At 37.1% G+C, this 12,992-nt stretch overlaps 1 protein-coding gene and 1 non-coding gene across 2 annotated transcripts; one reads left to right on the top strand and one right to left on the bottom strand.

Annotated features, from left to right (window-relative positions):
• Positions 1–3,359: 3,359 nt before the first annotated feature.
• Positions 3,360–12,525, bottom strand: jhamt (juvenile hormone acid methyltransferase). The gene is made up of 5 exons (XM_022065692.2): positions 12,448–12,525; positions 10,007–10,375; positions 6,779–6,911; positions 4,619–4,766; positions 3,360–4,206 (listed from the first exon to the last, which is right to left on the bottom strand). Exons 2-5 carry the CDS (start codon positions 10,372–10,374, stop codon positions 4,031–4,033), a joined length of 825 nt encoding a protein of 274 aa, XP_021921384.1. The 5' UTR covers position 10,375; positions 12,448–12,525; the 3' UTR covers positions 3,360–4,030.
• TRNAA-CGC (transfer RNA alanine (anticodon CGC)) lies at positions 4,304–4,375 on the top strand. The gene has a single exon. It is a non-coding gene; the product is annotated as a tRNA-Ala (tRNA).
• Positions 12,526–12,992: the final 467 nt, after the last annotated feature.

Raw genomic sequence — 12,992 nt, 5'->3', positions numbered from 1 at the left:
GTTCTCTCCGTTCCTGTTACTTCATCTGTCTTTGGATATTTCGATATTCTTCTAAGATTGTTTTTAGAAGCCACCCATGGATGCGTGCAGTGTGCAGTATTTGTCGTCAGCATCGAGGTCAGGGTCTTTAAGTCCGTTCCATCCTCCACCTTTAGTTTTGGGTATTCAGTGAGTCTTCTTCTTTCAGTATGTAATTCATAATTTGTCTAGGTGTTTGATGATGTTCCGTTCTGTCAGCTGGTGTGTCAAGTGAGTTCTGTTGTTCCTAAATTTATTATTTAAATTAAATTCAGTTAGTTTCAAAACCTTTTATGTCTGATTTGATTCTTTAATGTATTTCGACAAACATTTTTGAGGAATTTAATTTCTTCGTTTTCCGTTGTTTGTTGTTTCTTTCTTAATGACCATACTTTAGAGCTGTATGTTATTATTAAGTTGTGGAAAAGGTAATTGTAGTTAGATTTCTTGTTGTCATATTTATAGAAATTCATTTTTAGTTACAATGAATAAGATCTTATTTTTTTAGAATAAGTAATAAGAAGGCATGTTGTTGTGATAGTAAAACAAAGTTAGAGAGTTGGAAGTAAATAAAATTTGGAGAGAAATTTGAAGCCACAGTTGTGTGCAGGCATCATGCATGTGTATTATTTATATCAGGTGCAAAATGTTAAGGGATTGTACAATGTTGGGTTATGCAGAATCAGACTTTTATGCACAAAGTAACTTTTTTATCAATAAAAATACTTTCATTAGTCTGTTGAGGTAAATGGTAAGGGTGTCCTTATGCCTTAGCAACATCCCATGTTGATGGTTAAGGGTAATGGAGGTAAATCTCCACAGAGTCTTAACCTTGGCACTGAGTGGAGGTGATTGGTCAGTTTCATAATCTGGTCACTTTACCCTTGGGCAAAGAGCTTACAACTCATTTCATTATGTGTGTAAATGTGTAGGGTAAAGTGAAGTTTTTCTTGTGTCTAAGCTCCATTCATTCCTAACCTCAACTCTGGTTGGAGTGATCAGCTTCACGCCCTGGTCACTTTTTTCCCTGGGGAAACTTTTCAACTACCCACTTGGAAGGCAGCTGGTAGGACCCAGAGCTTGTCTGGCCACTGCCAGGATTGAAACCCATGTTTCCTTCCTTGTACTGAGTTAGCTGTGCCATTTGTGCTCCTACTGTTGGTGGTTTCATGAGGATGAAGTACGTTTGTGTGCATTTGCATATTAACACCTCAGTGGTTATTGCAATTAGAAATTGGCTTTGTTGGACAGTGGTACAATAGATACGTTATACAGCAGAGTGCCAATTATGCAGGGGCCAATTGCCCGTGGCGTTAATTATCTGTGATCTCATATTGTCTCTAATATGTAACTGTATTTTTCGTAACTGCTCAAAACACTTTATATTGAGTGCAATTTGATTCATCGCCACTTTTTACGTTTTGAAACGCGAATAAATTTTTCTATGCACAAATATATACTTGTGTAAGTTCCTATTTTGCTTACATAAAATTAAATTCGTGGCGTAACAGCTCCAGAGAGCCAAAGCCGACTAGCTTGACTGCTGGTCTCACGTTCACATGCCTAAGCAGAGGTGAACGATCATCCAACCAGATAAAGGGTGACGTGTGGTCAGCAGGACGAACCCCCAGCCATTGCTAGCTTTCCTGACCGGATTACGCTACTCATTGTAGCTCCCCAATTTCCTCACGATGCCGGTCCCATACACTGGTCGAAAGCTCATGAGAGAATTTCTTCTCCCCCGAGACTCGAACCAGCGCGCATTCCGTATCGCCGGTCCGAAGCATGATGCCTCAGACCGCGCGGCTACGGCGCGGGACATTTTGCTTACATGGACGAAGATAATTCTAATAAAATATAATTTGCATAACCATATTTTTCAATCTCCTGGGCCCCTGCTTTCCCCAGTTACCGTACATAATTAGTGCTCTGCTGTATTGTTAAAATTATTGCATGAAAATTACGAAATATATATTACAGTTTGATGTTTTGAGTGAAGATGCAGGTAGATCAGAGATCAATGAGGGGTCAGGAGGTTTTAAAAATATATAAAGAACAGAAAGTTTCCCTCAGCTAGAACAGAGTAGGGAAATTATTGTGGAATTCTTGATATATTAGAAGATGTAAAGTTGGTGACATTGCTTGTCTCCTGAACTGCCCATTGTGTACAAAATTGTCTGTTTTTCAATAGGAGTCAAAGTAACTGACTATCAGGCAGCAAAAATGACAGGGTGCGATGGGTGTGTTGATAGTGCTTTGGATTAGCCCTTTCTAGTAGACCGATCTGAGCCGGCATCCCTCACCTGAAGACGGAGCATATTTAGTGCCCGAAACATAGTGTTCATTTGTATCATATAGGATTATGGACAAAGCCCAAATATGTCAGTATTAATTGAGTATTTTTCTCCAGAAAGGTGCGTAGGAGAGTAAAAATTACAAAGAGTAGTGACGTTAGAGACCACAGACCCAAAGTTACGCCGTGAAGTCGCAGCGAATGTTTCCGCGCATGTTTGTTATCTAGCTGACTGGCGTAGCAGTAAAGCGTGTAACTTGCATTCTGACTGTCCTGATATTTTCCCGTAGTTTCTTCATCTCTTCTGAGCAAATTCTGGTAAAGTATCTTGAAATAGGTTTACGTCATCACCTTCCACATCCGACGAAGCTTATCTAAATACTATTTAAAAATTTAGTTCCTGCCACAAACAGACGCAACGCGTCTCCATTACCAAGATAAATTTGTTAATAATACGAAGGGAAGTCATCACTGTATATTTGAAGAATCATACGATATCAATAACTACACCCAGTGCACTAAATGCAAAGCCATTGGTACATGTAGCAAATCCTGTGCTTTTAGGTTTTAAACTCGGTTTGATACAGCATCATAAATTAATTGGATCAACCAATACACGAGATCATAAGTGGTTTCAATAACTGAAACTTGGCCTTAGATGATCTCGGAAATAGCCTTCGTATCCTAGGATAAATCAGAAACAGGACAAATACCATCAGGAAATCGTTCTTAAGCATTCTTTATTAGTCAGATTATTTATTCCGGTGGCGCTAAATCCTTTGCGGATGGAATGATGGTTTAGGGAAATGGATGCCTCTTGTTTGAGAGATGGAAAATGTATACCGATACTGTATAATACATTAGTTAATGCAGAAATGGATTTAAGGTTTATTGGAACAGGAGATGGAAGCATCTACTTTAGAGACAGAAACGTGAGTAGAATGACAATGCCCCGGGCTTCGAAAATAATACAAGCCGTAGTGTAGTGGTTCTTTGTAACAGAGTCTTGCATAAAGCACGCATTGCAGAGAATTATACTATTTTTGGATGTTGTACTGGAAGGATAAGTTTTATTTACACTTCAAAGAAGAAATGTTAACATTTTCACTGTGTATTAAGAAGGCACATATTAAGATTTCTGCTAAGTCGATTAGCAGTGTTTAATTTTGGTTTCTTTCTTGTTGAAAATATTTGGGTCCCGATGAAAAATCAGATGGAAAGGAATGTAATTGCCTTTCTTAGTCTATAGGCTAGCTGATTGTTATTTATTGTTATTGAACATTCGAAATAATCGGTTGTTTGCTGTTAACTACAAACGCAGACCGGATGGTAATTTGTAGTCATGTGTTGTGTCTTGTTGAATATTCGAACTAGTCTGCTAGCACATTTTGTCATTTGTTGTAGTAATAACTTGCTTGCTATAACTTCAAGCCTGGGAGCTCTTCTGTCTCCAAAGTTTTTAATCAAGGTGTCAAGAGTTCTTAATAACTGAATTAGGTAAAAAATATTACGATAAGAGGCAGCTCTTTACAAAAATCTCACACGTCACGTTCTTATTTCGTGTGCAGGTTCTTTGCATGATGAGGGTTGTAAATTTCACGCATGAAAATTTAGGCCGAATGCAGTCAATGTTATGTCCACAAATGCTTACGCTATTACCAACCGAGGTGTCGAGCTCGGTCAGAATCTCGTATAGCGACCAACAGGTGGCAGACGCATTCACGTTTTTCTTGCGTACGCGACAATGAGTTCGTATCTAATTGAAGTAACCTCGGCTCCGATATTGTTATTTCTTTCTGTTACTTTTATTGCTTCCATTAAACAGTCTGCTAGATATTCTTCATGTAGTTCTGTTGGTATCCGGTCAAGAAACGGATTGACTGCCCTCAGGGAATCTAGTTTTTTAGAAAAGAAGAATACATGTTAATAACGATATGTCCCACTAGATGGCTAAGGAGTATATATACCGCGAATGCATACGATAACATCATCGGGGGTGTAACTCAGTGGTAGAGTGTCTGCTTCGCATGCAGAAAGTCCTGGGTTCAAATCCCAGCTCCTCCAACTTCTTTTTTTCTACTTCTAATTTTTTTGCTGAATTCCATAATAAGAAAATACAACAAAAGTTAAAACAAAAGATACCTTTAATTTATTCTACGTAATTTCATTGCGGTTTAAATTTCCATACGTTATAATGAAACTGTTGTTAGACAGTTCATAACTTTTCCAGGTTCAGAGATTTGCACATGTGAACGAATATTACCCTTTTTGTGCAATTTAAAACATTAAGTCATTTGCTTGAGTCACCTTTAAGGCAGCCAACAGTGTTATAGTTGTACTCATTTGTTCTGCATTCACAGTCAATCACTTCGAATCCCGTGTCTTGCAGAACTTTGCTGAATTCTTCTCCAGGTTCTGATGACTGGTGATACGGCGATATGAACCGGTGGGCATCCTGGCATACAGGAAATATGAGTTTGGGATTAAGTTTGATTATGAAATATACACATAAAGAATGTAACTACATTACTAATGATATGTTTCTCTTTCCTTGTCTAATGTTCGCCAGTATTTTATAATAAGCCACTATTCGTATCATAAGCCTTTAATCGAATAGTAGTTTAATGCACGCAGTCCGTGTCCGCCTACGTCATTGACTACAATACGCAAACGCGCTTTGAAACAGACATATCTAATCTAGTCGTCGACCTGAAGCAGCAGATTTCGTAAAAGTTGGGGCGGGGACGTTGGAAATAACAGCTTATTTAAGACTTGTGGTATCTCCATTAATGTGGATGGGTCATAGTGTCCGAATGGTTCATATTTTGTTCACATTTGTTATTGATATGATTATATATCACACTGTGTTATTATTTGTGTACGAATTAATATTGAGAATTAGATATAAGCATTCAATATAACCATTCTTTGCAGAGTTAAATTAATATCACAAAACAATAGAAATTTAAATAAAATGTCCCCAGATATTGTATGTGGTTCTTAAACAGGTGGATAATTTCGTCTTCACCCGAAATATTATTTTCTGGATTATTTCTAATAATGCAGGTTGCCACTTCATTGAAAGGCTGTTTTGTATCGTTGACTAAGTCCCAAAATTGAAAAAAAGTATTTAGCCAAAAGTTGCAGAATTTAAGGAGATGAGCTGCTTTTGAAAATATTAAATTTGGTATACTCTTTGTATGTTAAACAGACAATACAATTTTAATAATATTATAGGAATGTTATTTGTTTATTGCGATTTAGCGACTGGCAGAGATGGAAAAACTGCCTTAAAGATGGCAATCACAGTTATCACGATTAATGCTACCATCTGAAGGATAAAGAACTGTTTTATTTTCTCACTGACTTAATTATGTTCGTCAGCATTTTATAATGCGCTTTTTGGCATGTTATCATCTCTGCGGAGCGTTTATTAAAGCTTCTCTGTCCGTCTGTAAGTCAGAATAAAACAATTCGAGAACGGGTAAACGGATTTTTATGGAATTTGATATCGCGTAATTATATTAAAATTTATCGAAGTGTTTCAATTTTGGTTGAAATCGGACAAAAAGAACGGGCTGTTTACAAGAATAGCCTTCGCGCTTTTCTGTGCGTCTTAGTGATTTTGAGTACCTTGGTAACCATGGTTACTGTGATTACCTTGGCTAAAGGTCAACGGTTAAAATGTGGCGAACGCGTTAGAATTGTTACTCTACTCGCACACTTCTTGACTTATTACACGGTCTTAAAGTAAACGCATGATGGGGAATTCATATACGTCTGTATGTCTGTCCGTTCGCAGTTTATTATCTCAAATTACGTAATGGATTTCATTGAGACTGTCGCTGAGAATCTGCACGAAAAGACTTGAAAATATAATTATGGCTTCTCTATAACTCCTATTTTTTCTTAAGCTTGAATCGAATGTTTAATGAAAGATGGTGTAGACAGGATCGATAGGTCCCTAGATAAGGACCTATGGCAAGCCTCTGCGAGCAGGGTAGTGCTACACTTGGGGAATTTATTCACAAGATGAACTACTATTAGCTTCTCAAGAAGGGTTTTGCTCCATCGAGTTAATTACAAGAAATGAAATAAATTTTGCTTATGCAGTGTAATTTCTGTATTGATGATAGGTCTGTCAACTGTAATCTTATATGTGTAATAAATAACCATTAAGACCAATAATATTATAATATCACGAGTGACGTATTTTAAAGCTCTGTTTTTTGCAGCCTGGTGCACACTTTTCACCGCTTGAATTTCAATAGATTCTCTTTGTTGGTGCTTTGATAAACGAGGATATTGAACCCTCTTTTGTGACCCGTCTGCTAAGAAGTTGACGTAGTCCAAAATCTGATTAGTAGGTCTGTTTTTTAATTTACGCAATTAAAGTAATGTTTCCGATGTCGTCCAGTGTCCAATGTCGAATTCGTGGTTCATTCAACTAAAGTATGATATCCTCACCTCCATGTAGGGTTGCCACTCTGGTTTCAGTCTCTGGGCGCTGTATACTTTGAATGCTGGACACTTAGCCAGGAACACAAGAAGGGTTTCTCCCCCAGTTCTTAGCAAGTTGTATATGTTGCTAACAGCTTTCCTGGTGGTTAAACAAAACGCAGTATAGAATGTAAGGATAGTATTAATTTATAACGTTCTATGTTGTTTATGAAACTAAACTAGCTCCATTGATCAGAGTCCTTATTGGAAAGCAGATAACACACTGAAGTAGTCAAAAATTCCCAAATTAATTGTTATTTTAAATAAAGCAAACTATGTTTGAAACTAAATTAACATGCTTTAATAACATTCAACTACTACTGGAGGAGTTTATATCATATGTATAAGTCTATGGAGCATATTCCTGATTTTTATTCTGAGTCAAACAAATCCAGTCCAAACTCTAACACTGTTTCTTTATAATCCGTTTTAATATTGTCTTCCCATTTGCATTTGTCTTCCAAATGGCCTCTCATCTTCAAGTGTTCTGATTAAAACACAATAAACATTCAACATATCAATAATACCGTTCGTTGTCTTTTGAATTTAGCGAGACAGCCGTGTTATTTTCTATGTTTTTAAAACCTTTGCTAATAACAGATATATATGATTCATAAATGAATATCCCTTTTTAAGGCTGTGTATTTAATTTTCACAGGTTCTGCACATTACCAGTAGCAAGAGGTTTCGGAAGAAAATTACTCAATATGAATGCGGAATCTCAGAGACACAAATCTTGTTAGTAGGATTTCGAAGAAGGGACCCTGTTTTGGCGCATAAGTAAGTACATTAAAATGTGGATAAAACTTTTTAAAAATAAAGGTCCAAATTGTCCAGGTACGAGTGGAGCCAGGGTTGAAATAGTTACGAAATTAACCACTTATTAAATATAAATAGACACACAACATACTTAATAAATAAAAGTCGTGTAAAGAAGATTATATACATCCCACGTTTTGAATTATGCGGCGATGAAGGTGGAATGCCACTTTTCGGCTGTTTTCATTTCTACGGTAGCCTAATACAATGCCTGCATATTTCTGGGAGAAGAGGCCTCGTGATGGGCCGAGTTCCCGCTCAGTGAGACCTGCCAAACGTCTAAAAGATTTATAGTTTCCGAATTAATTATCAATTTATACAGACAAGAGGGCATAATACTTGATGGGCGAAAAATAATAAATAGGAATATTACTGTCCGAAATTTAATACGCATGTTAAATAGAAAATTTTATAGAATACATATTTTTCACAAAATTTAACGAATATTTTTGTTATATTTGGATGTATAGCCCTTGAGGGGCCTAGGCCTATTCCCATATGGAAGGTTACTTGATCTATTTTAGACACTGAGTGAGCCAGTCGCAAGGCATCTACCTCTCTCCAGGACAACATCCATGCGTTGAGTGGGATTCGAACACACGATCCCAGTGTTCAAGAGAACAAGGCCCGCGCCTCAGATCTCACGGCCTCTGCGATCGGTTAATGAATATTTTGAAACAACACTTTAAGTTATTAGGTGATTATTACAATATTTCATGGCTGTTACAGCACAGTTTAAAATAAATTAATTTTAGTAGTTAACGACATTTTTAGTGGTGGCTTCCAATAATATGTCCAACGTTATTCAGTCTGTATGAATGTGTATTTAATGACCAGCAAACTCTTTCGTAACGAAATAAAAAGTTGTGACGAATGCTACTGTTCAGATGTTCAGTGTGTATCAAGTCTGTAATGTAATGTCCTGAAATAATGTTTAAACTGCGTGTTAAAACGTTTTAAAAGAGTTAAGAAGTTAAAAATGTGAAAAATGTTATTTGTTTAAATTTAAAAATTGTTAATAGTTTTTAAAAATATGTTTGCACGTCTTGGTGAGTTCCGGTGTGTTTGATCTGAGCTGTAAGTGTTGTGGTACGCTGTTGTTGTAGAATTGAACGTGATGATGGCCAAATTGGACCGAAACATTTTATTCAAATGAATGGACAGTGTGTGAAAAGTGACGTACAGGAAGAATCAAGGTTCAGTATATATGGCGGGGCTACAAGGAATATTATGATTTCTTTATTCTGAATTCTAGAAAGCTTAAACGGACTAGGTGCATGGCCGAGGTAATAAATATAAGGAACATTGGCTAGAAAATGTCCTAGAGAAAGTCCACTTGAAGTACTGATAAGGATATGAAGACATTATTATCATGGATCTGAGGGAAGTTGTTGGATGGATTGATGTCAGGAGGAAGGAAGTTGGATGAAATTAGTTCAGGAACTTGCCTAGTAGGGGACGTCGGTTTTAGTGCTGTTGAAATCTCGGTTCCTGCTATTAAGGTATTAATGTATTTGGCGACAACTACAAATTAAAAAATTTGCTCTTTGGAGATCGATTTATATGCGCTGTTTGTACTAGAACATATTTCGACTGACTTAAATTTATCACAAAGTTCTCATCCGCTGTCATATTTATTTTTATCCAAAATTTCACATGTCTTGCTTTAATTTTGATTAGTTATTGCCACCAAACCGAAATATGAATAGAGATTTTGCGTGACCATCACGTCGATTTACATTCTGGAAAAAATTATACAACCGACGGTTAACATTTTTCGAGTATTATCGTGCATTTCAGGATCATATATGAAGTAGAGCTAGTGGCACTCCCATGGTGAAAATTGGAACGATTTCTATGCTACAATGAATTGATATCATACAATTAATAAGTACAAAGTTAACGTGGTTTACTGTGACACGAAAATTATCTTGAACGAAAAGGGACTTAAGTCAGACGGATATAACAATACCATAAATGTATCTCTAAATATAAAATAAGGAAATTACTTAGGGATAAAATCGTGGTTAATCTGTAAAATTATTTTCTTGGATATGGCCCATTTTCTAAATTATAAAATAATTAAATTACATCGTTTCGGAAGTTGTGTTCTGCTTCCGTATTCAGGTGAAAAAGGCGTAGAGGACATAAGTCCTATCTGTTAGAACCCGTCGATGAGCTAGCCTCAGGCCTGAGGTCTAAGGCTTCATATTTTTTCTGACCTGAAGACGGAAGTAGAATCCAGGTTGCGAAACGTTTCAGTTTTACAATTTAGACAATGGACAGAGTCCAGTAGAACAATTTCGCGGATTAAATTGCGCCATCATCAGAAATATTCGGACCACACAAAATCGTGATTTCGCTGGCGTGTCGTACCTGTGATCAGGAATCCAATGGAGGCAGTAGAAGGAGAAGATCTTGTCGAAGCCCTGTGTCCACAGTTCGGAGGTACTTCGTAAGTCCTTGCTTAGGTCGAATTCTACGAATCTCAGTTTCGGGTGCGTGTACATTTTGGAGGCGTGTTGCACCATGCTGGGTGATACGTCTGCTCCCACCAGCAGCCCGAAGTCTGCTGGCAATCGGGGCATTAACTCTTGCGAGGTCACGAACCCTGGACCACAACCCACGTCAAGTATTCGGTCCCCAGGCTTCCAGTTCATGGAGTCTATGTACTCCGTTAGTACCTGGACGGCGTCTCTCTTCTGAAGCCCGTGGGACGAACTGTAGAGTTCCGCATTGTGCATCCTGGAACGTCATAAAATTCAAGCTGCGATTCACACCGAATTATGGGAACTAGAATGGCGAGACATTTTGAACACAGAGCAGTTTTACACATTTGAAACGTGTTCAGTTCTGTTTTGATAATTGGTGTTAAAATTACCACCACCAAATATCTCATCGACTTATTAATTACGCGTTTCAGAATTTTCAGTTACATTACTTTCCATATTTATTTCTTGTATATTAGCTACATACTGGTCTTACTCGCCAATGTTAGTCTTATGGGTAATAACGCCGCGTGGATTTGTAGGTAAGTAACGTTTCGGAAGAACATACTGCCGCCATCGTCAGGGCTGGTTGGGCCCAAGGGGCCGACCCCACAAGCTCAATCCTAACAGATGCTTCGGGGTCGGGACCAGATCCCAAGGGGGTTTAGGCCCAAGGCCCTGAAGATGAAGACAATAGGTTTCTTAAAGAAACTGGTATCTTCCTACAAGTCTACGCGTAGTTTCAACCCAGGTCAACATCGAGATCTTCGCCATCGTGACAACATCATATATTATTGTTTTATTTGTCTGTCGCTCTAGTTATTTATTACTCGCATATAATATTTTTAATTTGTCAATATTTTTATGAAATATGATTTATATTAGAACTTAGGTTACATAACAGCGTAGTGAAGTATGAAAATTATATCAGTATATTGTAATTATGCATTCCCTCGCTCTCTGACACACACACTTAAACGCACACACATGTTCAGAATAATACGTTATTTGGAGTGTCACTGTGCTTCTGTACCACTACGTGGATATCGCGGTCTTAGAGTTGAATATAATTTTATTTTATTTTATTTTCAAATAGTCTCTCTCTCACTTTTCCTTTACAGTTTAGTTTATTAACTATCAGAGATACGAATCTTGAAGTTGTTATTTGAGACATAGACTTAATGTAACTTGTCAGACGACATATGGTCAGAAATTCAAAATCTTAGTGTAATATAAAGGACATTATTATGATAACTTCTGGCAGATTTGAACTAAACAAAAGTAAGAACAAAAATTATATTAGAAGCAACTTTGAAATATGATACTGAGGTCTGGTTATAGAAGATGTAAAAAAAAACACGTTTATACGATGTATACGGGGTATTACAAGACTAGATTAACAGATATACAGAAATCTGAAAGCGATTAAGGGTTTTAAATAATATTAGTGTCAGTGAAGACTTGAGAACATGCAAATTGGCTATGCGCAGGTAGAACATCAAAGCAGCATACGGGGCGTAAACCATTCGGAGCGGAGATAGTCTGGAAGTCCGAAGACTTAAATGTTAATTTATTGCAGATGCTAGTCTAACTCATCATGTCACACTGCGTACTCAGAAATTGTTTCCTCGTATTTCGTGAAATTTGCACATATTGAATATTTTTAAATACAAATTGCATATAATATCTGTATATACTTCACGTTATGCACCATTGTTTTGTACGACGGGTCATTGTTTCAAGAGACCAACACAGATTGAGGGTGTTTTAGATGAGGGTTTTCACGGGAATATTTGAACCTAGTAGGGGCGTAAGCTCGAGAAGATTTGACAATGAAGTATTTGAACAGATGAATAGAAACCGCCTTCCAATTTTGCCTTAATTGCATTCTGTTTGCGCAAGAAGAGTGCATAAATGTTGCTCTTATTAATACAACGAAAGATACATTTTAATGTATGTTCTTATAACTTTAATTTTTAATTTAATTAATAGGTTAAGCTATTTATTGATCCTGTTTCAACTGAAGAGCTTAAAACCCTTGGAAAACGTGATACAGGTATCTTTAATTGTTACTAGATGAGAATTTAAGAAGATATCTTGGCCTTCTTTGAATGTTCTGTTCCGCTAACCGTCTGTATGAAAACAGAAAAACGCGGGTGACCTGATTTAGGATACCGCATAACCCAAAGATTTCGAACCGAATATCTTCCGATTAAGAATCTGGGACTTTAGCTCTCCGCGCGTTTCTTTACAGTGGCTAAGACAAATTCCATATAATTGTGGGTAATGCAGTAAAATACAATGGATGTCTTTCGTTGTAATTCTTACCTGTACAAATATTTGATACTCGCTATAGGCACTGTCTTCTCTCGCTTCTAAGGTGAGACTGAGTGCCGCAAGTTCCTGAGTGCGTCCTGTATTTATATTCTTTAAACACGAAACCCGGAAAATATTATCCACTGGATTCATTTATTTTTATTTTTAAACCCCATCATACGTTACAAGTACAGTTGCACTGCCCCTCCTATCCACTCCACTTTTTGTCTTTTAAGTATTTCTTCTTTTATTTTGTAAGCCTGATAACCTTTCGAACGTCTTCTTGTTATTTTCGGTTGTTTAGACTATACGAACAGCCTACAGGATGACCTCGGATGGTACGTCCTTAACACTGACTAGTGTGAAAAGAACTAACGTGACTCTTACTGACGGATACAATCAATGGGAGACCAAAAGGGTAACATATGTTACTAATCGCTTCTTAGGCTATTTAATGACGCTGATTCAACTGTAGGGGATTTACATTACCTTTCCAAACTCTTAATTTTATTATATATCTTCATAAACTTCTTCAGCCTAATTTTCTATCTTCATCT

Source organism: Zootermopsis nevadensis, unplaced genomic scaffold (genome assembly GCF_977971745.1).
Source record: "Zootermopsis nevadensis isolate Lab colony 2312 unplaced genomic scaffold, Znev_1.0 Znev_ptg000020l, whole genome shotgun sequence".
In the NCBI taxonomy this organism is placed as follows: domain Eukaryota; kingdom Metazoa; phylum Arthropoda; class Insecta; order Blattodea; family Termopsidae; genus Zootermopsis; species Zootermopsis nevadensis.
Note: the sequence above shows the minus strand (reverse complement) of the source record. Positions and strands in the feature narration are given on the sequence as shown.